This window comes from Gavialis gangeticus, unplaced genomic scaffold (assembly GCF_001723915.1).
Source record: "Gavialis gangeticus isolate Ggan-Ray unplaced genomic scaffold, GavGan_comp1, whole genome shotgun sequence".
Classification (NCBI taxonomy): domain Eukaryota; kingdom Metazoa; phylum Chordata; order Crocodylia; family Gavialidae; genus Gavialis; species Gavialis gangeticus.
The window spans coordinates 94,705,384-94,731,021 of record NW_017729025.1 but is presented as its reverse complement, the minus strand read 5'-3'; the positions used below and the strand labels follow the sequence as shown (position 1 = coordinate 94,731,021).

Genomic DNA, 25,638 nt, shown 5'->3' with positions numbered 1-25,638 from the left:
TACAAAGGTGTAAATCTACTCATCTTCTGCCTAACTTCAGACTAACATGGCTAACTACCTCTCTCAAATTTTAGAGGTACAGTTTTCTGAAAAAGCCTCCTCAATGTCTTGAAAATGAATTTATAAAGCCTTTGTTGAAGCATTACGGAGTACAGATGTCACAAGTGGTTTCATTAGTCATGTAGTAGTAATAGCTGTATCTGCCAATATGTTAACAAAAAGGACAGGAAGTGACTGTCAGATAATGAGAGGTTCATTTGAATGAATGAGACCAGTACAGGAGAGAATTCTGTGGAAATGGTCCAGGAAATCTATAATGAACTATGGATTTTGTACTGTGGCAGCGCCTTGATAATTCAATCCCAGGTAAATGCTTTCGGTTCTGTTTTGCAGACACCACTGATCATATTGCAGAACGGTAGGTGATGGTGCATTCTGTCTGTGTTAGTACCTGTTTTTCAGATTAAGTGACATAAGTGGATGATCTGACTGCACGTGTTTCAAACTGCTGATATAATGGGTTGTCACAGAAGGGGTTGCCTTCTTTAATAAATAAGTTACTATAAAATCTGTCATAAGTAAGCACTTAGCAAAAGAATCAGCAAAATACGAGTTGTTTAGCAGAGACTGATCTCTGAGGGTCAGACAAAAATTGTACTGTAAATCTGAAGATACTTTAAGGTGATCCCTTCAGACCCTGAGGTACTTCCTGAAAGAGGATGCTTTGGTACAGGGTTAATTTTAGTTGTTTTATTATCAGGATAAACAAAAACCTTTTGCACTTGTGCTGCTGAGATTAGCATGAGGTTAGCTAAAGTTAGCATGGCTTTCCAGTTCAAATTATTGAGCCCCTGTTTACTTCTCTGGCTCACAGACAGCTCAGTAATCAATTGGTTCACAAATGCAAGTATGGGTGTTCCACATACTGACCTGGAGGGTCAGAAAATTCCCATGATCATGCAAAGGGATCCCCTTTTAGTAAAAACCCATCCTCCAAGCCTTTTGCAAACTGACAAACTCAAATGGCAAGTCTGCTGCGATGTCACGCATCAGCTTGCTGGATTTTGTATTGCACATTGCTGCTGCCAATTTACAACGCCTACCCACCATCTCCTCACTAGAGCATACTACACAGTCTGCTCCAGAGAACAGAGAGAGGATGGGCAGGAAAATGAGACAGCAAAATTGGTGTCGTGCTTGTCAAATTGGCACCGTTAGCAGAGAATACCAAGACAAATTTAACAGCGCACTGACTCTTTAAGCAAAGCGCAGTGTCTGCAGTCCCAGAAATGTGTGCACACAGCACATCCCTGCTTCTTAATGCAGACACGATCTGCTGAAAGTGGGGATTTGTAATTATCTAGGGGAAGTTTGGATCTCTGCTTAATTAGCTACATGCACAGCTTTATAAATTGTACGTTTTCCTTACAGAGCAAATATTCTTATCAGTTCTATCTACAGTAGAAACAAGGTTGGAAGTAGCTATAAGACACAAAGGGTGTGATTTCTGAATAACGTTAGCAATACCTTATCCTTTTCTGTGTGTCAAAAAGGCTAAATTATTTTCTCTTGAGGAATGAAGAATGAGTGTGCAGACCACCAGGGGACAGTGAGTATCTTAGTTACCTGGAATGAGACTTTTCTGTGAAAATCCCCCTTAGGTGTAAGCTGCTTATCTAGTCCCACTGGTCATAGTATCAAAATATCTTTCACCATTGTCTCAACAAGAGAAATCTGTAAGAATGGCATTTTCCTCAAACATATACAATCATTTGTCATGCCAGATCAGACTATTAGTCTATCAAATCCAGTATCCTATATGTAGCAGTGGCCAGTATTCAGATTAAGTCCAAAACCTCCAGTTCCTACTTGCCCAAAAATGCAGTGCTCTAAGTAGAAGTTCTTCCTGAACTTCTCAATTACTAGTCCTTTACTTTTGAGAATGAGCTTGATTATCCCATTAATGCATAGCTACAAGTTATATTTTCCCTGCTCTTTTAGAATGTGAGTACTTTCCATATCTTCTTTCTCTGTCCTCATCAGTCTAGAATGAAGTGGTACAGCAGGAAAGGCGAGAAAAAAATTAACAGCTGTTGTCTGGCTGTGCAATAAATCTTTTTTTTAAATGCCATTCAAATGCTGAAGCCAGAGAAACATGTCTGGTGCTGTGTTGTTTGGAAAGTACCACAGCATTTTCCTCCCCTCTCCCCCCAACCCTCCTAGAAAATATACTGTATACATTGTAAAGTAAATGAAATTTCATCCTCAAATACAGTGCTCACCAAAAGTTAATAAAACAGACTTGGGCTGCCAATCAAAAGTAAAGCTGTGATATAAGGTGAGCATGGTTTTTAATCAAAAGGACCCTCCAAAGAAATGGGATAAAATATTGAGTGAGTTATATCTCTTCATAATAAAGCCCAGCCACTGAAATCACACTGGCACAGTTCGCAGATGACACTACGCAGTAAGGAAGTGCATGATCTATGCCTTAGGGTAGGCTGTTGATCCAGGCAGACCTAGACAGATTAGTTAGATGGGCAGACCAGAACCAGATACTGTTCAACACTTAGAATTGTAAAGTGCTCCATCTGGGTAGGAAAAATCTGCAACAAACTTACAGGCTCGGTGGCGCTACACTAGCTAGCACCATGTCCAAAAGGGACCTGTAGGTCATAACTGACCATAAAATGAATATGAGCCACCAGTGTGGTGCTACAGTTAACAGAGCAACCAATATGCTGTCATGCATCAACCAGTGCATCTCAAGCAAAACTAAGGAAGTTATTCTCCCACTCTACTTGGCATTGGTGAGGCTGCAGCTGGAGTACTGTGTCCAGTTCTAGGTGCCACACTTAAAGAAGGATGTGGAAAAGCTTGAGAGAGTCCCTAAAAGAGCCATTTATATGATTAGAGACCTGAAGAGCAAGCCATACAAAGAAAGGCTGACAGATATAGGTCTGTTCAGCCTAGAAAAGAGAAGACTTTGGGGGGATTTGGTGGCAGTGTACAAATATATCAGAGGTGGGCATCAGGGGCTAAGCAAGCAACTGTTCTCCAAAGCTGGAGAAAACCAGGAGCAACAGTCATAAACTCCTAGAAGAAGTTTTCAGACTGGATATAAGAAAAAACTTTTTCACGGTTCATGTGTCCAGATTCTGGAATAAACTCCAAGTAGGGGTGGTATGGGCACCTACTCTAGAGATCTTCAAAAGGAGATTGGACACACGCCTTGCTGCAGTTATTTGACTCGAGCAGTCTTTCCTGCCCAGAGTAGCGGGGGCTGGACTCAATGATCTTACAAGGTCCCTTCGAGCCCTAAACTTCTGTGAACTAAACTTCTGTGAATCTGTGAAATCTTTCTGTTTCTTAAAATAATAAATCACATAGCATCTGTGATTCTGAATAAACCTAAAGCATTTTGAAAACGTCTAAAAATAATTTGCCACAATGTTGCATAAAGATTCCAATGACATAAAATTTGAGTGTCCCACCTTACTCAAATGACAAAGCCAAGGCGATGTTATGTGCATCATCTCAAATGAGCGTTATTGAAACCCTTACATCTTTTCATACAAACAGGAACTTCTCACATGTCACAAACTTTTCCAATTGTTTTAATTCACTACTGAATTACTCAAATTTTATGCTGGCAGAATGCCATTAAAATGACTAGTGTTATGTCATCATAAAACTGCTGTAATATAGTTGTGAATTTCTCCCTCAGTTGGCTTTATTTTGCATTTTTCTTCATCAGTAAATTACTCTCTCTCTCTCTCTCTCTCTCTATATATATATATAATAATTGATTTGTAAATAAAAAGAACTAAAAAGAGTTCCTACTCCATTGCTCCAGGTGTCTTTGACTATTATGAATCCAAAGCAAAGTTTTTCCCCTGTTCAACATGGGAGGGGCAGGCAGGGGGAAGGCTTTATATTGGGTTTGAGTACTGGCCCAGGGCAGGTGGCTGCTGCAGCTCTATCCCAGCCTCAACACAAGCCACAGCCACAGCCACAGCCTGGCTGGGACCAGGGCCAGGGCCAGAGCTGCTGCTCCTGCTGATGCCACTACTGCTACTGCCACCTGGCCAAGCCTGGAGTATAAGGGACCAGTCTTGTCTAGTGGCTAGGCCACTGAGGGAAGGCAGGAGCCAAGGGCGTAATCTAAAACACAAGCTAAGTCTGGGTTTGGGAGCCATTACCGGATCCAAGGTGGGATACTCTGGGGAAGAATCCAAAACACAGGTTAAGTCAAGGTTCAAGAGGATGAGACAGAGTTACCAGATCCAGAGGGAAATCTAGGGGCAGAGTCCAAAACATAGGCAAGTCAGGGTCTGGGAATCAGATGCCACATTCCCAGGTCAAAGGGAAAACTGCAAGTTGGAGTCCAAGAACAGAGTCAAGCAAGCTCAGGAACCAGGAAAGCCAGACAGCACGGGAACAGAGAGGCTTTTCCAAAGCGGATCTTAATCAGAACTATTGGACCACTAGGCAGTTAGCCCAGGTGGGGCTGCCTGTTAGGGTCCCAGACATGGTGTGCTGGTGCTGGGGTGAGAGCCTGGTCAGGGCTGAGGCTGGAGCCACTGTATGCTTGGTAGGCCTATGCGAAGTGGAAAGTATTCACTGCAGATTTGGCGACTCGGAGGGACAGTGATTCAGTATGGTGATTTGAATCACTGTCCTGATTCAATTCAGCTGAATCCAAAGATATTCGGTGCTCAATCTTATTCGGCCATAGACTGTACAGGCAGGCACTAGACAGTGCTAGTGGGAGCCGCTGGATGAGCCCCGGCTTGAGTCGGCAGCCCCGGGAGAAAATCTTAGATAGAACAGTATTGGGCCAAGTTATCCAACCCTATGCCTGGCTGCACAGGAATGTTTCCTGACCAGCAGCTACACATACACCTCTTCAAGGGAAGCTGGCAATCTGCCCTCCCTCAACATGAACAATTTCAGTCAGCAATTAACTCAATACTTCCCCATTGGCCTCCAGAAGTTAGCAAAGACCTGCATAGGTTGTTGACTAATCAAGCTGCCTAGACCCAAAACAAGCTGTTAATCAAAACTTTACAGAGGTTGTCATGTAGGCATTTGCTTCCCACACAGCCATAGCATAAGGCCTTAATTTTTTTTTTTATTATAGTCAGTTGACTAGATCCTGCAAGGCAGTACCAGCACTCTGTCTTCCCTCCCACTTCTATTTGTTGCAAGCCACATACAGAACAATGTGACCTGTTGGGCTAAAGCCTAGGGAGAGGATGCCTGAAAACCACCTGACTGACAGCCGAAGACACAGTATTAAAGAACACTGTCAAATCACTGACAGCAGATGGACTATTGGGGAAGAGGTTCCCCCATCCAGAGCCCTCCTAAATTCTCAGGTTAAGTTAATTTCTGGGGGCAGGCCATCACCGCAATGGACTGGTGACCCCTCAAGTTGAACAGAAAAATAGCATCTGGCAAAGTCTGTTGTTGTCTTCAAAAGCTCATGCCCAGGGGTGTATCCGGGGGGGTGCAGCCCCTTCTACCACTGCCACTGCTGTCCCTGGCTGACCTGGGTGCAGGGGGAGTCCCAGATCTGCTCCTGTCCTGCATTAGCCATGGTTCAGCAGAGGGTCAGGCTTGGTAGAGGATAGCAGTGGCAGCAGCAGTGGGTGGGTTTCCTCTTTCTGAGTCTGCTCCCTGCTCCCCCTCTTCCCCCACCACCCCATGTCACACGCTGGCTGGTTGCAGGCACTGGAGGAGGAATCTGCCCCTCACTGCTGCTGCTGCTGTCACCGGCTGATGCAGGCATGGTGGGGATCCCCAGAGCCGCTTCTTCCCCATCCTAACCAGAGGCTGCAGAGAGCAGCTGTGCAGGCAGCCAGTTCAGCAGGGGACAATAGGAGCAGCACACAGGTTCCTTCCTCTAGCACCTACTCCTTGCCAATGGGGGACACCTCAAGGTGGGAGGGAGGGGCCATGAGCAGGAAGAAGAAACTGCATACCACCACCATTGGCCCCATCCAAGTCCAGCACCCCCTGCAGCTGCTCCTTATAGCCCATGGCTGGAGCAGGGCAGCAGTGGCTTTGGGGCTCCCCCCACCCCACAAGTCAGCCAGGGACAGTAGTGGTGGTAGCAGCAGATGGGTCCCCCTGCCTCTCCTGTGCTCCCAATGTCCCCTGCCAGCCACACACCACCTCCATCCCACCCCCACCCCCCAGTCTGGGGAGTGATGTCACTCTTTTCCTTTAGTAAATCCTGAATCTGCCCATGCTCATACTTCTATGAACCAGTTAGTCTCTTAGGTGCCGGCTACCCTGCCCTATGTTCTGCCTGACTTCAGACTAACGCAGCTAACCACTTCTGCGATCCAAAGAAGGTAATCATTGGTCCATGAGTATAATTTCCAAATTTCCTATCTCCAACTAACACAATTCCCATCTTAGTAGAGTATCAAATAAAAAATATGATATTGAAGGAGCATAGCACAGAATCCCAGAAATTAGTCAAGTCCCTGTTGGTTCATGGTTATTCCCTGCAGTGTGTGTGGGAGCAATACTTTCTATTAAAAGAGCTCATATATAAATGCTGTGGATCTAAAGTGATTATAAAGTAGCTTGGCTTCACAAATCTGAAAGTTATGCAGGGTTCCCTTAGTCCTGTTATGTAGTCTGTTACTCAGTAGCTCCACCCCTTGCTCTCAAGTCATGTAATAGCATCAAGACTAATGTTAGTCATTATCTTCAGACAGCTGATCGGTATTACAAAATGAAAATGTCAGTGTTTGCAAAAAAATAAACATCCCCAGTATGTTAGAGACTGAAAAATGGGAATCACACTCAATTTTTATCTTTCACTTCCACCACAGACTCCTTGTATAGATGAACCAATATGTTTTTCCCCTTCGACTGAGTTGGGAGACAAACTCCCCTTTGCATGTCCCCAGAGAGAAAATGCCATATCCCTGAGCAGTGTTGTCACACATACTGGGGGAAATTTGTGGAAAAGTACTAACGAAATTCTCACTCCCTAAACATCTGGCATATTAACAGTAGGATTGTGGGCTCTCTATGTAGTATACTACAGGAGATGATGCTCCCCTTGTGTATCTTAGACAAAGTCTTATCAGCGACATCCACAGATAGAACTGTGAATAGCAAAACCTGTCCAGCCACAGATGGGAAGACCAGTGGAAGGATGAGGCATCTCCAAAACCCCTGGGCATCGAGTGTTTTCATAAGATGTTGTGCTTTATGGATTTTGGAAATTCTTTTCTGCCTAAGCTCTCATGGGCAGTGACCATGTTGTTGTTCTCAGTACAGTGGAGTCCTAGTCCATGCTTAGGGCTCCTAAGCATTACTTCCATACAAATAATAGTATTTTTCCATTTCCTTTTCTTATTCTCCATCACAGCCCCCCTTCTCTGATAACCTCACTCTACCTGTTTGTTCTCTATGTTCTTCCATCCTCTGTCCTTTCTCTTGCCTCTGATTTCCTCCTGCCCCTCAGTGTGTATATTATAGACTTGTAGATTTCTATACCAGTTGTGATCATCTAGTCAAACCTCCTTTATAGCAAGCTCCAAGATTGCATCTGTAGGAAACCCAATTTGTAAGTGAATTAAAGTGCATCTTTTAGAAACACCTTCCAGTTTGTAAAATTACAAGTGACAGAGATCCTTCTGTACAGTTCTGCCACCACATGGTAGGTTTTTCCAGTTAATTTCCCTTTCTGTTAAAAAATGTGACTTTTATTTCCCATTTGAATTTCTCAAGCTTCAGCTCTGGCTGATTAATTCTCTTTCTTCTTTCCTTCCTTGTATTTTTTTTTTAAATTGAACCTGACAGGGCATTGCCACACATGTGTGTGTTGTGGAATCTTGAATGAGAACTCTGCATAAATAGGATGGATGGATTAGAGAATATTTTTCTAAAGCTTTTTATGTACAAATTAACTTTGCCATAGTCCTGAGGTCTGTGACACTGTCCCCACCCCCCCACCTTCGCTTACACACCCACACCCTGTCCCCACAACCCCCAACATGCCCTGTGCCCCCACACACACAGCCACACCCCCTTCCAAACTCCCCCACACACACCCACACCCCACCATAAATATCCACACACACCCCACCACATCCACCCCACAATCTACAAAACTAAGAATCTATTTTTGAGTTATTATGCAGTCACCTCTATATATACAATGCAAACACACATTATGACAAAAATATTTTTTGTAATAAAGTTGAAATATGTTATAATAGGTGTTTGACTTTTAGCATATGATTTGGTTTTTTTATGGTTCTAAGATGGCAACCCCCCCTCTCAAAAGGAGTATTTCCAGGAGGGCAAGGGAGGGCCTTTCAGTAGCAAAGGTCAGGGGTTAGGGGTGGGACTTCCAGTCTCAAGATGAGGACATGGGTGTGGGGCAACTGTAAAGGGGTGGGACTACCCATGCAGCACTTGACAGCTCACCAAAACTTGTTAAGTGACCCTCCACCCGAAATAATTGCCCATCCCTGCCTTAACACCAGAAGGTATTATGATCAGCCTCTGACCATTTTTGTGCCAACCCAATCCCCACCACTCTTGATGTCTGCGAACTTTTTTGGCCAGTGCATGGGCCATGTTTTAGTGTGGTGCAATGATTGGTGGGCCATTGGACACTGTGAAGTTTGCACTAGAACTCTGGCTCATTTGGCATACAAATTTCTGCTGCTTGGAGAGGGTAAACAGCTTGTGATCTGAAAGTTATTTTAATCCATATCACTTAGATCTGAAGATGGTATTTTAACCAGTGGTGTACCATGGGTCTTTGGCACCCAGGGGCCAATGCTTGCATTTGCCCCCCTTTCTCCACCCCCATCCACGGCCAATCACTAAGTGTGGGGTGGGGGAGCTCCCAGCAGCTGATTGCTGGAGGTGGGGTGTCCCCCAGCAGCCAATAGCCAAACCCGAAAATGCTGGCGGTGAAACCAGAAGTGCCCAGTCGAGGACCCAACTGGCATGGCCCCCCTGCACCCCACCCTGTCAGTACGCCACTGTATTTAACAATGAACATTTATTCTTCAGAAAGTTGTCAGTGTGGTAGAAGGAAGAGATTTATCAGATATGTTGTTAAGTGGCACCCTGTTACCGAGTCTTACTTACAGTATATCTACCATTGGTTACATTCTACAGCAGCTTAAATCACCACTTCAGAAGAGGTTCTTGGAGTATTCATCAGATTTGAGGGCTGGTATTTGATGCTATATCAGTCTATTTTCTGTGTGGTGACAGTCTGCCTTTCTTGACTTTGCTATATGACTAGAGAAAAAATTTGAAAAAGACATCACTCACACCTTATTGTTATATTTATTAATTGATTTATTGTTCATGACAGTGGAAGACTAACAGTATGAACCAGAGTCTGGCATGGTGTAGACAGACACTATGCAATCTCCCCACACCTGTCCCAGTGCACTTAAATCCTAACTTGCAGTTTCCAGTGCCAGTTCCTGCTTGTGCAGGTCTACAAGTACAGCTCAACCCTGATCTGTAGTGCCCCATACTGTTTTTGGGCTGCATCCTCACACCACACATCACTAATAGTGCTCCTCAGTCCCTATCTAAAACATCCTTCAGTTCCAGTCACAGATCCCTGGGGCAGACCTAGACCTATATCAACTAGCGTGATGTCTCAGCACATGCTCTTGAGTTAAATAAAGCAGTTGTGGACTCTTAAGAAAGAAAAGACATCCAGTATATTTTACTATGAGGATATGTTTGATTTTTTTACCTTATACTGGTACCTAAAAATATTTTCCTAGGCACTAATCTGTTTGTTTTGATTTTCCTGCAGCCCAGATGATTTACTGAATGCACTGAATGAGGGTATCAGCCGTGCTGATGTCATCATCACATCAGGGGGCGTGTCCATGGGGGAAAAGGTATGTAAGAGCGTAAATGGACCAGAAGAATTTTTATGGCTCATGAGATATAGGAAGGAAAGAACTGAGAATGATTTTTTGATCCTTGGTTGAATTCATAGGCTTGGCATTTAAAATAAACATCTCTCTATTTATAGCTTAGTAGGTTTTAACCATAGTCACTGAGAGATGACAAACACAAAGCCCCATGGTGTCATTACTGAGTATAACCACATTGTTAAGGTCCGGTGTTTCACAAAAAGGAGAAAAGTACGAATATTTTCTTGTATTAGAACCAGTGATGTTCAAGTCCTTTAAGCTTCTGCAGGTCTTGGAGCAGTGATTAAGAAGGACAGTGCTCATTTTTGTATTGCAAAGGAGGAGTGTAGTGATGGAAACACATAGACACTAGGAATGGGCTGAGCCCACCACTTTTTTTTTTACAAAAGCTATCAACTATCCCTTGGATGCAAATAACTTTGTTCAGTCCTTATCTATACTGCAGCTTCCTAACTGTGAAAGGCTCCATATTTCACTACCAATTCCTTGAGGCATCCCATTGTCTCACACTGGACTTTTGGTGGTGGAAATGAAATACCTGTGAGCATGCAAAAAATGGCAAATTAAAATGAAGACTGAATGAAGCCATCAATCAAGAAGTTGCCTCATGACAGGAAAAAATTGTAGCTTTCCAAATACCTGAACATAATAGACTGACGAGAAAATGAGAAAACTGATGGGAACTTCAGGGGCTATTGTTTCTACAGAGGCTTGTCATTGATGGTTTCAGTATTCAGTGTTCCCATGTGGACTTTTCTGATAATAGTATAAGTTCTTCTAAGATGAACATTAGAAGTTAACCAAGTCCCAGAGCAGCAGCATCTTGAACCCAACCATTTTCAGCAGAGAGTGCACAAAGAATTTTGGATTTCTTGAACTAATGGATTGATCCAAAGTATGTAATTTAAACATGCACAGGAAGTGAGGAGTATTTTCCTTTTGCAGAAAATTTAGACAACTATGATCTATGGGTGTGAATTATACAGTGTTCTCAAGAAATCACAAGACTTGATGTAATATTGAGAGATTGAGTTCTTTGTGCAATCTTGTTCTCAAAGAGACTGACTAGCTATTGAACTCCATCAGTAGCTAACTTGTAGTCTCAAAAGAAATTGCACTTGATGGTTCTGAGCCTTAGCTTTGACTCATATGTTAATCATTGGACTGTACATGCTAGATTTCACAATGTGTCATTAACATTTTCTCTGAGTCTTGCAGACATCTCCAAGATTCTTATCATGCAACTGACTTTGTATGGATAAATCACAATGCCTATATTGAATCAACTGCAGGTTCAGAGCCTAAAATTGCTTTATTCCACCTTTTTCCAGTCATCCTTCTAAAATTATCCCTTCCAGTACAGGAAATACCCCACAAGCTATAGTACATCTTAAATTTGTCAGGACCTCAAACTATACTTGACTTTGATAGTTCTGAATACTTTGATGTAACTGTAACATACTTGGATGTTATTCTACCAATTTTTCTTTTTTAATTTAAACAGGACTATCTTAAACAGGTGCTGGATATTGACCTTCACGCACAGATTCACTTTGGAAGAGTTTTTATGAAACCAGGGTAAGAAATATTTATAATTTTGTGATCCTATGAAGTCTGTCTTGGGCCAACATACTACTAAGTGTTTTTACCCTGTTTACCTACAGACATAGTTCTAAAACACACACAAACCATTGGGTAGTTGAATAAGGGAAAACAAATGGCATCAGGCTTTTGTTCCTTGCTGTTGCTATTAAAATTAATCAGACATTAAAGGTTTTTTGTTTACCAGTAATATTTCTATATTCATGGAAGAAAATTCAGCACATTTATATACAGTATTGCATATGTTCCTAAAGCTCAGGTTATAGCATTGCTATGAAAAACCTAGGAAGTGGAAAGGCTTATAAGTGATTAACATTCTCATTAAGCATCTGACCTCACTACAGAGTTAATACAACTGGTATTACTAGAAAAAGGAGCTTTTAAACTACAGGAGGGTGGAGCAGGAATTAGCTTACAAAGCTCTTTCTTCTGAGGACATTGCATATAGAAATTCTGAACAAAAACAGACATTTTATGCACTTGTTTTGCATACGACACAAAGAGAGCATGGCTTCTGCCTCCCCACTTTTTCACTGTTTTGCTGATATCTGTTTCTGGTGAAGGCTGTAACAACTCTGGGGCATCTGAAAACAGATTGTTCTTGGAGAAAGTCTGGGATCATGGAGTCTTTCCTTAAGGTTGTATTTGACTAACTATTTCATGTGGTTTATTTACAAGTTAGGTACCATATTTCCCCAAATCCAAGATTACTTCAAATTTAAGATGACCCTCCCCTGCACAATTAGAGTCTATACATGGAACATTATAAATTTCTTATAATGTTCCATATATTGAATCTAATTATTGGAGGCTCATCTTAATTCACCCCTACTCCCCCACTGCTGCAGCAGGGAAAGCAACAGCAGGGAGCAAGCAGTGAAGAGGCAAAGGGCAGGGAGCCAGGCAGGCAGCCTGAGCCTGGACCTTTGCCCTGCTTTACCTTGCCCCCATGCCAATTCTTCCCCATCCCCATTCCGTGCTGGCCTCTACCCCTACCCCTAGCTCTCTTTGCCTTCTCCCCTAGTGTCTGCCCCCTCCGCACCACACAGACACAACCCCCTTCTTGCCTGCCCCCAGCCACTTGCCCCCCCACACCACCTGTTCCTCCCACTGCTGCATGCTTCTCTCCCTAGTGGCTCTACACAGGGTCCCTAGTTGCTCCCTGGCTCAGCAGGGAGCCAAGGAACAGTGTAGGTTCCAGCACAGAGCCAGAGAGTGGCAGGGAAATCAGTGTGGAGCCAAAGAGCAGTGAGACAATGCTGATTCCCTCATTGCTCTCTGGCTGTGTGCTAGGTCTTGAACTGTTTTCCAGCTTTGGGCTGATTCCCCTGCCTCTCCCTCTCAGCAGTGAGCCAGAGAACGGCAAGGGAATCAGCCCTGAGCCAGAGAACAGGACAGAACCCAGCGCTGCCTGCAGGACTTGAGTCTAAGACTAAACTTTATTTTCCCCATGATGAATGGGAGAAGAAAACCTCAACTTGGAATCGAGTAAATACAGTAATTCAGGACTCTAAGCTTTAGTTGTGGCTTATCTGGAAGCTCACTGTCACTAGCAAAACACATGGGCATCTTTGCCTGCTGAGAGCTTCAACTGCTTGCACACTCTCATTGGCACACATGTATGTGACCACATGCTTTTCCTTAAGCACCATTAATTCCGTCTGAAAAGCACCTGAATTACTGTTATTCTGTGCTGACCTAGAGTTGGCAAAGTCCCATGAGCAAAACTGGCAAAGCTAAATAGTGCTAGAAGTTGGGTTATATCACTATATTTTGCTGTACCAGCATAGCTCAGAATGACTCCTGGGGTAAGATATTCTTCTACTTGGCTTAGGAGGCTGCTACACTGACATGGAATTGTGTACACCCTTCAGAAACAGTACCAGAGACACCCTTAGCCACAGTATTGTTAAAAGAATAACACTTGTCTTGTGATTAGAAGTTTTCCAGTGCCATTTACAGCTGTTGCGTTTGTTATGTGTTTTGAAGGAAGGATATGGAAGAATAGGTAGCTTGGAACAGAAGCACCCCCCATTGGGTTAGATAGATTGGAAAATAAATTCTCTCTTTTCTTGATGAGCTGCATATATATATATAAACTAAGCAGTAATAATTCCCAGTCGTTAGTCCTATGAAAATGCCCTCCACAAATGTTTTATAAGATGGAAATGAATAAAGATGGATGTATGGAGTAGATTGCAAGTAGTACACAGAGGACATCCCTAGAGCAGCATGCATCTTGTGTTAGCCACTCAGAATGCTTGAGTCATTTCCCAGCCAATTCCCATTATCTGTGATTAACTAATATCCCTTTAACAGGACAGTGGAAAATAAATCTAAAAAAGAGGTGAGGTCTTTAGTTATAAATCTAGATCACAGCTGACTACAGCCCTGTCTGTCTATATTCATTTGCAGAAGACCTAGCATTGACCATTAACTATTCTAAAGTCCCCACTGCTGTAGGCACTGGAATAACATATAGAGTAACTGATGTGTTATAGAAAACTTTGGAAATAATTCCAGCTCTAGCCTGTATCATTTCAGTGCTTTCTCTGCCATTCTTCCTCAGACTATTTTCAGGGAGACAGAATCTGGATTTCTGTTGATGAGAAATTCATGTGCTCTTGCTGGTGTTTCCTTGCTGAAAGCAGGAGTCTCTCTTGTGATTTCATAGCTGGATGATACTGAGAAATTAATCTGTAACCACACACAGAGTATTTTGGCTCCAGGTTGGAATAAGCAGCGGGTGCTAATGAGCTGCTAAATGAGAGCAAGAGATCCTGTCTTTTAGCAAATGTTCTTATTAATAAAGAACAGATATGAAAAGCAGGGACTATGTGCTGTAGCTGCAGGATGGGTTCTGTGTAAACTGAAGGCTTTGGGTAGGCTCTTATACCTTGAAGTGCCCAGTAGTCTAGTGGTTAGAGCATTCAACCAGGAGAAGTCTCCCAAGTGGGAGACCTGAGTTCTAGGCCTTTCTCACCCTGAGGACATTTGAACTCATCTCTCCTGCTTCCAAAGCAAGTGACCAGGTTATAGAATAGGCTGGTTATGGTACCATCCACTCCTCGTGTTGAAACTAAGCTACTGTCCCCCTATACCAAAAAGTGTGCTGCGCCCCCCCCATACAGCAATGTAAGGCACCCTATTCTTGAAAGTGAGTTAGGCATTCTGTATTGCAAGTGAACAGGTGGTTAATGTGCAGCTTCAGTTAAGCATTTAAGACTCTGAGAGCAGTGGAAGTTCAGACTCACCTTGTTCTTTTAGCCTTTCCTATTGGCTGCCTCTAGGCATCTCCAGGCTTTTGGAGGTTACCTGCTTCTCCCTGTTCTCTGTATATACATCTATGTGCTTAAACCTGAATTGTTCTTCAGAAGCATAGGCAGTGGAAGCGGGGGTTAATGGGGCTTAGTCCCCCCAAATGTGAGGCAGTGATAGGGCCACAAGACAGCCCGGCCAAGGGCTTCCAGCGCAGCAGGAGTGGGGAGGGAGTGGGGCTAAGGCTAAGGGAGGGGCAGGCGCCCTACAGCTAGTGAGGTGCAGGACTGAGCCGCAAGCAGCTCGTCTGGGGGCATGGCTCCTGCTGCCACCAGCACCCTGGGAGGCACAGGGGGCATGTGCCCCCAGATCTGCATGGGTCAGGGCAAGGCAGGCTGGGGCTGGGGCTGGGGCTGGGGCCAGGTCTGCACTGGTCTGTTCCCAGCAGGGGAAGGGGAAGGCAGGCTGGGAAGAGCCAAGTGCAGCTTCTGTCCCAGCCTGCAGCAGCACCCTGCCCTGCCCTGCCAGATCCAGGGGCACTTGTCCCCCATGCACTCCTGGGCCACTCCCTCCCCACACCCCCCAGAGAACAATGACAACTTGGGGCAGGGTGGGCAAAGGGGTCTCAGGGTCTTTGTCCCCTCTGGCCCAGCAGTTCAGCCAAGGCTAACCCTGCTCTGGCCCCCAGTTCTGGGGCCCCGAGGCAGTGCAGGGCCAGGGCTGGTGCAACGCTGGGGTGCAGTGGTTTCATTGGTGCAGGAGGCACCAGTGCCAGGCAATGATCCCAGGAGTGGGGGAAGGGGAAGCCACGCAAGCGCAGTGGGCCCTGGACCCAATCCTGGGCCCATTTCCACTCTTCTCCCTTCCAATCCTTGCCCAGTCCCAGGCCAACTCCCTCCCCCCACTCCCATGCTCCTTTCCCTCCCCTCCCCCTGAAGACTTTCGTGCCAGTGGGGGTTCCCACTCAGCCCTCGCCCAAAAAATTTTTTTCCCTCTGCCTATGTTCAGAAATGCTAGTGTCTTCCTTTGGACTGCACCCTGGTCAGCTAAAATGCCCTCCTGGGCAAGTTATCTAAGTTATAGCTGTTCCAGTGCCCAAGCTGCAGGAGACTACAGAACCAATTTCATTCTGGCCCTTGGTTACTAAGGGAGAGGGATCAGCAGTTGAAATAGTTGCTGAGATAGAGCTAGGGTATTGAGAACTTAAAGATTAATGTAATCATGGCAAGTTTTTCAACACAGTTTGATTAGATTGATTATACTCAGTGCTGTAAGGCAGTGATTCTCAAGTATGGTGCCACAACACCCTGAGGTGCCATGAGTTCAGTTTGAAGGTGCCATAGAGTGCCATTAGCAAAATTAGCACAACTGGGTGCACAAACGCCTACACATGATTCACATTATAAACCCAGAAATTTCAAACAGGGATCCTAGTGTTGAAAACTTTTTGATCTGTTGTGGTCTTTCTGAGTTCTTTGCAACAGAAGAATTGCTGTATTAGTTTTCTATGGTCAAAAGATGAGTGAAAGCTAAGAGCTAGCATTTTCCAAGGCATGTCTTGAGGTTGAGAACCACTGCTCTAATGGTTAAAAAAAGAGTTAAGAGAAAGAAGATATAGAAAATGTCAGATTACAAAATGACTGAAAAATATTCTGCATGCTAAAATAGCATAGCTGTGTTCAGTGAGAGTTCAGTATACATATATATGTAAACAACTTTCTTTTTCTACAGCTTGCCAACAACTTTTGCCACTTTGGATATTGATGGTGTACGAAAAATAATCTTTGCACTCCCAGGTAAGATGTGATGTTTTATGAGGCTCAGAGACCTGATGCTTGCTCCCCTCAGCACATAGCATTTGAGATTTTTACATCAAGTTGTACTAAAAAAAGATGATAGAGTCCTTACCTCTTACCCTATAGTTCTTCTACCCAGAGCTTCTTTTGTCCTTATAAAAAACATTGTACAGATTCTCTCTCTCCCATTTTCTCCACCCTCCCAATAGACATTTCCTGTTTTAATTAAATCTGAAGTATCACTAATTGTGATAAGAAACTAAACAGTCACAGAACTGCAGTGTTAATTTTTATGCCCTGGCTCTGTGAACCAACAGAGGGCAGCACTGATTCAACTACTGTGTTGGCTCTTACTAAAAATCAATGAGAGTGAAGTGTTGTATTTGGAATCTGGCCACAAGCCTGCGTGTTCTCCACCAAGGAAGAATTTGCTTCGCTCTGCCTTCAGTGGCTTACATGCATTTCTGATCACACAGGGCTGCAGTTCTCACTGAGGGAGTGATTTATCAGAAACACACTTAGAGATTCTCTCTCCTGCTTTGGATGTGCTACAATATGTTTTGCCAAAGTTTGGCATAGTTGTCAAAATATGTTTTGCCAAAGTTGGGTAGACCATTCTTCTCTTGTATGGTTAATTCTAGGGTAGTCACAAAGGGCAACACAGCTGTCTGTGGGAAGTGCTATTGGTTAAAAGTAGGTGACACCTCTCCCTTTTGAGTCAATATTAAACTCCTGTAGCTGTTTCCTGGGCTGCTAAAACACATTGCTAGTATCATGTAAGGGGTGCTATGTCATTATTTATTACTATTAGTTATTATCTGTTTTACTATCACACCTAGTAACCTTAGTCATGGACCAAGATCCCATTTTGCTTAGAGCTATAACACACAAAGCAAAAAGACTCTTCTTGCCCCAGGGAATTTTCAGTCTAAATATAAAAAGGGAAAAAACAGAGGGACAAAGATGAGCATAGCACAACAAAACAGCAAAACTATCTTGGTTAGAGCAATGGGGCAAGAGTGATAGCACAGCAGTAGCCTAACTGTTGTCAAGCTTTCTGTAAGCATTGCGGCATCCTGGCAAATAGAGTGAGGAGCTATACTTCATTGAATAAATCCAGGTTTTGAGAGGTGTGATTATTAAGGATCTTGTAAAACTGTTAACCCGTGTCAAAGCCAAATTATAATCCAGTAAATTACATTCTGTAGTTCTAAATTTACCCTTCAATTTCAAGTGGATATGGTATTCTACTTTACTTCTTATTCTGGTGGGTAAGATCATAGAAAAGTAAGGCTGGAAGGTATCTCATGACCTCATGAGATCAGGTCCCTGCTCAAGGCAGGCATCCCTGAATAAGCCATTAGTCAAGTGTCTGTCTAACCCAGTGATTCTCAGCCAGGATGCCCCAGCCTGGAATGCTTTGAGATCCTTACAAGGGCACTGCAGGGTGTTGCACAGTGTTAATACTTAGGTATACAAACATGATTCACAAGATAAACCCAGAGACATTCTGACCTGTTGTGACCTTTCTGAGTTCCTTGCAACATAATTGCCCTACTATTTTTCTGTAGTCAAAAAACAAGTTAAAACTAAGAGATGGTGTATTCTGAGGGGTGCCTTGAGCCTAGACGCTTGAGAACCTCTCGTCTAAGTCATTCTTGAAAATGTCAGGGATGGACATTCCAAACCTCTCTAGATAGCCTGCTCCAATGCTCAGCCACCCTCAGTATTGAGAAAGTTCTTTCTGACCTCCAGTCTAAATGTCCTGTGCTGCATTTTGAGGCCATTGCTGCTAGTCCTGTTCCCTACAGCCACAGAGAATAGTCTGAATTGTCTAACAATAGTATTACAGAATAGTATTAGAAACTATTCTAATAGCAGTATAGCTGTGTACTAAACAACTGTCACATGCCACTTGGGTGATGTATTTCTTATATACAGAACATAAAAAAGCTCTGAAGAATCCTAGGGGGTGCAGGTTTCTATAGAAATGTGAGCTCATTATCAGCATTTCACAGATGAATTCCAAATTACTCCCATGTAAACTACTTTTGTGTTTTGCTCTACAGGGAACCCTGTGTCAGCTGTTGTCACCTGCAATCTCTTTGTTGTCCCAGCACTGAGAAAAATGCAGGGCATCCTGGATCCTCGGCCAACCATTATCAAAGCCAGGGTAAGGGCCTTCAAACTGGATGAGCTCCTCTAATGATGTTGAAACCCTGCTCTCTGTGATGCCCAGTGGTAACCAAGAGTGCTCTCTCTGGTTTGGAGTAGTTCAACACCAGAGAAATGGTAAATGAAAGCAAGTTTTCACAGAAGAAAAGAATCTGTTAAGGCAACCAGAACCCCAGCCCTAAGAAAAAATAGTTGCAGTCACATGACTCAGAATCATGAATTCTGTCCAGCCCAGGAAATTTTACCCAAGTTACACACCAAGGTGGTTTCTTCCTGGGACAGCTGTTCTTATGCACAAAGTAGCATCAAGGTTATTCCTGCTACGCTTTTGCCTCAAGGTTCCCTGTCTTACAGCAACCATTCAGGTGGCCATGACCTAAGTCTGGGGTGGCCAACCTGCAGCACAGCCTCTTCATGTGGCACACAGCAGATTGGGGAAGAGACAGGAAGCACAGGGGCAGATAGAGCAGGAAGCAGAAAGCAGATCATTAGATCAGGCCGGGAGCACAGGGAAGGGAACAGAAAACAGAGCAGCAGATCGGGCAGGGGAAGGGGATCAAAGTGGCACATGGGGAGGGTGTGAAGTTAATCTGTTGTATACCTGCCTGAAAGGCTGGTCCTTACTGACCTAAGTAACTGAAAAAGAGGGATTTGCAAGGAGTGATTAAAAGAGCTAAAATACCTGTAACTCAAAACTTGATTTCTCCACTGTCCTTCCAGAGGTCCATGGCCATAAAGCCTCTCTTCCACGACCCTGTCAGGCCAGAGAAGTGAAGGGTGGATATAGCAATCAGGGAAACCTTAGGCTCCATCACAGTAGGGCAGAGAATCCCATGCGGCCTATCACACCAGTTTGTTTGCAGATATGAACATTTAACTTTGTTCCAAACGTAGTTAATTATTTTTAGCTCCCGAAATCACCACTTACACATGGTTACATTTCCACTGCATATTTCCCAGACCTTCTCACCATGCCAATCATATAAGTCTTGCTACTGCCAAAGGAAGGGGAAGCTTACTGAGGAAGGAAGACAACTTTTAATACTCAACCCATTTCATAAGCAGCTGAAAGAAGTTTCCCACAAGCTCACTTGTCTGTCTACCTTCTGGGATTTAGAGGAGCTAAACTCTCAACTGCTGGAACTTTCTGTCGCTGCTGTGCAATGGCAGAACAGCAGCATTTCTATGAAGTGCTGCAATTTCGCTGGCTGTACATTCACAGAAGATGAATGGGGTCCATTAGGCAGAATTGAAGCAAGTGAAGGAATATTGCACAGATGTCTAATCTCAGAAGGATCAGAAGAGCAATCCTTGCTGTTCATCAGTAAATATTGGTGTTCTGGGCTGACACTTAAGATTTGCAGTTGACACCTAAAGTATTGAAATGTTTAGAGGTCAGTAACACCAAGCAATGTTCTTCTGAATAGTACCGAAGTTATGTTGCAAAACCAAAACCTGAACCTGTCAGGCTATTTTGGATTCTTTTGTGTTTTGCCAAAAAGTGAGTGTATGCAGCATTTAGGAAGACCAGAGATTTGTACATTTATAAATATAAGAGTGGCAGTGCCTGTCAGGGCAGGGCAGATAGCTCCAACAAGAGAGCCCACTGGAGAGTATGGCACTTAGACTGAAATGATGAAAAGGTAAAGGAAGAAATAAGAAAAGGGGATTTCTATTCAATTGTATTTATCTTCTAAGTTCATTCGGTAGGTTTCTATAGAGATGTAGGCAATGCAGTGTCAACTCAACCTGTTTAATGTGCCAAAAATTTCTTTTTTCCATCAGAAAGTGGAAAAAATAGTCTTTGAAATAATGTCTATAGATGGCTGTTGCATCCAGGGTCCTCTGTTCTTAATGGCACCTGTTTCAAATTATCCCCATTAAGAAAAATGAGTTGATTTATAAACTGCTGCAAGCAGAACCTGGGATCTGAAAAACAAACGGTCCTTTTCTGCCTTTTACCTGGCCATGCCACTCCATCCCATGGTCCTGTCAGCCCCACAGGTTAAGAAAGTTTGAAATGAATGGGGGGAGGAAGGGGCTGCTGGTTATGCAGCAGATGTCACACTCCCTTAGGAGTCAGTACACTACCAGTACTATCTTATAGCACCTTGGGAACTGTGCTGTTGAAACACTCTTTCAGATAAGATGGAAATCCGCAGTTTTGACTACTTGACTTCCCCATGGATTTTTTTTTTAAGTCACAGATTATATCAGTCCAAGGTTTTTGAATAAGTTGCAACCAAGGTGATCACTTTTTCCTGATCTTAATTCTCCCTAGATAAGTTTCTCAGCACTCTCACTCATGAACAGCTGTGTTGTGCTGCTCCACAGGTGGTAACAGCCTGGTGGATTCCACCCCAGAACGGTCTTAAACTGACTCATTGTGTTCAGTAGGTATGTCACGTGAGTGGTTAGGTATTTGAGATGAAATATTTTAGCTGTATGAATGCGAGTTTACCCAATCTTCACTGGTAATAAACATCCTGCAGTCAAAACTGAGCAGACTCTCCTGTTGCTGGTGACCAAAGCAGAATAAACACCAGCTCCCCCTCCCATAGCTGTGTTAGCTGTGCAGGACAGGAGCAGTAAACTATCTGTGTCATTAAAGTCTGCAGATCTGACTGAGGGGCACAGGAGGCAGATAAGTGTAATTAGAAGGCATGATTTTTACAAAATTATTTTCTGACTACAACCATATTAACATGTATATTAATGCTAAGAATATTCCTTGCTCATGTGGAGCTGATTGGACTCAGGACCCCAAGCCCCATTAAAGCAGTTAGATTGGGTGTTTTAAATTAAGTGGGGTGAGATTAATAATGGAGCTGTCATGTACTAAAGTGAAATACAGCATGAAAAATTACACAGCTATACCTTACTCTCGGTGCTGTGTTAATCAGAAATCCAAGGGCATGTCAAAGGGAGTTATTACAAAATAGCTGTTCCTGATTAGTGCTGCACTGGAAAGATGTTCTTACTTTGGAATAAGAGAGACTTATTTTGAAGTCTACTGTGGAATTGGATTCAGCTGAAACTAGAAGTGCCCAGACACATCAGTCTCATATCAGACTGGCACCAATATAAGGAAAATTGACAGTATCAGCAATTGGCTTTTTTTGGCTGTTGTGGCCAATGTTGTGGTCGATAAATGCCCTGTGCATGCATGCAGACACGTTGTGGCTGATAAATGCCCCATGCATGCAGTGCAGCACACAGGTGGCCAGGAGGGCAGCCTGGCAGTGTGGAGAGCAGCTGGATCCAGCTGGTAAGTCTGTTGTGAGGGAAGGGGTCAGGGGGTGTGGGGGGCAGATTGAGGCCCCAGCGGTGAGAGAGGGAGTGGGGCAGAAGCAGGCACTGCACAACCGGGGTGCACAAGCAGCTCATTGGGAGGTGTGGGTGGGGGCAGCTCCCGCCATTGCACATAGTCTGGGAGGGCGTGGGGGGCATGTGCCCCTGGATCTGCATGCGGGGTGAGGGCAGGCTGCTGCTGAGGGCTGGGTGTGGCACTGGGCTCTTCCTGGTGGGGACTGGGCTGGGGCTGCACTCAGGGTGGGCAGCTGTGGCACTGGGAAGGGGGGAGGGGGCATTGAGGAGGCTTCAGTCCCCCCCATAGCCCCCTTCCACCACTGCCACCTCCTGCCCCAAGTGCAGCCCAACCCAGCCCCACCACTGGGAAGAGCCTGGCACCACCCTGACTCCAGCCTGCAGCAGCAGCCCACCCTCACCTCACACGCAGATCCAGGGGCACACGCCCCTCATGCCCTCCCAGGGTATATGCAGCAGTGGGAACCACCCCCAGACAATCGGCTTATGGCTCCATCCTGAGTTTTGCCCCGGCTGTGCAGCACCTTCCTCTGCCCCTGCCTGTGCCCCTGCCCCAGCCCCACTCCCTCCCTCACCGCTGCGGCCTCAATCTGCCCACCCACACACACACACACCCTTTCCCTCCCCCCCTTGCCCCTTCCTCCACAACAGACTTACCAGCTGGACGCTGCTCTCCAAGCTGCCCAGCCACATATCAGAAAGTGGATCGGTATCAGCCGATACGTCTCATTAAAATTGGCCATCGGTATTGGTCAAAAAAATCTCTGTCGGTGCACCCCTAGCTGTAACCCTTTGGCCAGGCACTGGTTGGCAGTAACAAAGACCAGGTTCAAATTTTAGGGTACCAAATCATTTTTTACTGTGGCTCAAGACCCCACCCAGAAATTTCAGCTCACTGAATTTGGCTGGGGTGTCCAACATAAACAACATCCTCTCCTCACAAACAGTGTAAACATAAAAGAACAGATTTATTACAGAAAACTCAGGCAAAGAAAACAAAGGAAACACAAAATGCAGTTTGAAACACTATCAACTACAAGGTATAGTCTCTAGTTTGCACCCGTTTTGGGGAGACCACCCACAGAATCATAGAAAACTATCTGAAACCTGCAAACATTTGCAATTAAATTTTTATTGCAAAAGTATTTGTTTGAATACAGGAGTTTTAGTTATTCTTTGACCAAATACTTTAACGGAATCAAAACTTCTCACCCTCGAAAAGGCTACATAAAGCTGTCCATGTGTAACACAGATTTAGGAATAGAAATGCATATTTTGTCAGAAGTCTGACCTTGTGAGTTATTCATAATCATAGAATAAGAGGGCCCTTGGACACGTGACTAAGGGCCCTTGTACACGTGAAGAAATTGACCCTTTTAGTGGTTTAATTGTCCTTTTTAATTATTTAATTGCGTAACAGTGTCACGTTTGGCAGCATGTTACATTTTGTAACAGTGTACACATTTGGCAGCATATTTCGATTTAAATGACTTTTTTACATAGTAAACTAAAATACGTCCCATACATTTTAGTTTGCTATGTAACAAATTACAGCAATACTCTTCACATGTACAAAGGTCCTATCTGGAAAAGACAACAGGGGTGGGGTACAGGGTGCTGGAAGCCAAGGTATGCTCGGGGAAGCTCAGGCTTAGTGGGCTTCTAGTGCCCCGTGCACCATCCCCCGCTGCCTTCTCCAGCTGCCAGCACACCCAGCCACCATCCTGCCACCTTCCTGGGGCAGCCAGCCCGTTCCCAGGTGGTCTCAGGCAGCAGAAAGGTGGCAAGGACGGCACCTGGGGCATTGGAAGCCCACCAAAGCTGAGCTTCCCCAAGCACACCTGGGCTTCCAGCACCCCACCTACCGTTGGATCTGCTGGGTGCTGATTGCAACATGGGGCTGCACTGCACAGCTAGCACCCCACCTGGGTGGCCTTGGGAGGCACTACCTCCACAGAAGGAATCACTGGACCCCTCACCGCAGCTCAGGGGCTGTGCGACTTGGCAGCAGCTCATGCAGGCAGGCTCTGCTGAGGAAAAAAAAAGTGGCAAGGGGTCTGATCTTTTTTTCTTTCCTCCCAGAAACTGCCTGCATCTCCCACAGCCAGGGAGTGAGCTGCCAGCAAGTTGCACAGCCCCTGAGCTGCAGCAGACCCCACTGCTTCCCTCTGCAGTGGCAGCACCCCCACCAGCACCCACCCAGTGGCACCCCGCCTGGGCAATCCCAGGGGGTGCTGCTGCCATGGAGGGAAACACCAGGGCCCCCTGCAGCTCAGGGCCTACCAGCAGCTCACCCCCTGGCCATGGGAGAGGCAGGCAGGCTCTGGGGGGGGTGGGAAAAAGGATCAGGCCCATAACCACTTTCTTTTTTCTTCTTCTTCTTCTTCTTCTGCGGAGCCTGCCCGCTCTGTGGCGAGGGGGTCCTGGTGCTTCATTCTAGCTCTGACTTGCCTGAATATCTGTTTGAAAACCTCAGGATCTATAAGAATAACATGCTTATTCTGTCTGTCTGGAGTATTGTCTGTCCAGAGCACTCTGATTGGTTGTTTCAGTAAGCATTGTGATTGGCTGCCAAGACAACCAATCAGAGTGCTTTGGACAGATAGAATAAGCCTATTATTATTATATTTTAGGGTTGGAAGGGACCTTGGGAGGTCATCTAGTCCAACCCCCTGCTCAGGGCAGTACCAGCCCTAACTAGATTATTCCATACAGGGCTTTGTCGAGCTGAGCCTTAAAAACCTCCAAGGATGGAGATTCCAGCACCTCTCTAGGTAACTTGTCCCAATGCTTCACCACCCTCCTAGTGAGAAAGTTGTTTCCTAATTTCCAACCTAAACTTCCCTTGCTGCAACTTGAGACCAGTGCTCCTTGTTCTGTCATCTGTCACCACTGAAAACAGCCTAGCTCCATCTTCTTTGGAACCACCCTGCATGCAGGTATCAAATTTATGCCCAAATAGGCGTAAGTCACCATAGCGACTGTGCAGTACAGGTGTCCACATGTAGATGTGTGCCTATAGGTTATAGTAATTTTTGATTACTGCACAGTAATTTAGGTTACTGCGCAGTAAATGTGCATATGTAGACACACCCTGGGAGTGGACACCACTTCTGCCACGGGCCAGACAATAGCTCGCATCCAAGCAGACAGCCCAGATCCAAGTAGCTGGTCCCCAGCCACACAGGGTCTCAGGTGTATGTGTGTGTATGTGCGTGTGCCACCTGCATGTCCAAGCATCTGGTCCCTCCCCAGCCACACAGGGTCTTGTGGTGGATGTAAGGGGAGGGAGGATGTGCAGCTGTTTCACACAGGATGTGTCCCTCTCACCCCCACCCCCTTGCCCCTCTTTGCTAGGAAAGGGCACCACATCTTCCATGGAGCTAGACAGCAGCTCACAAAGCCGATGGGATACTGGCAGAATCGCCAGAAATTTGACCAATGTACAGAAGTTTCATAGTTTCTAGGGTTGGAAGGGACCTGAGCAGATCATCTAGTCTGACCCCCTGCCATGGCAGGAAGAGCAC

General features: G+C 44.9%; 1 protein-coding gene across 11 annotated transcripts in view; it reads left to right on the top strand.

Annotated features, from left to right (window-relative positions):
• GPHN (gephyrin) overlaps positions 1-25,638 on the top strand; it is a 693,379-nt gene that overhangs the window by 657,739 nt on the left and 10,002 nt on the right. For 10 of the 11 annotated variants that reach the window (XM_019519214.1, XM_019519213.1, XM_019519212.1 and 7 more), the window contains 4 exons: positions 9,827-9,914; positions 11,458-11,531; positions 16,545-16,609; positions 18,679-18,782. In XM_019519214.1, coding sequence (XP_019374759.1) covers positions 9,827-9,914; positions 11,458-11,531; positions 16,545-16,609; positions 18,679-18,782 — 331 coding nt within the window. The remainder of the gene's footprint in view (positions 1-9,826; positions 9,915-11,457; positions 11,532-16,544; positions 16,610-18,678; positions 18,783-25,638) is intronic. The other variant, XM_019519205.1, reaches the window with a different exon arrangement.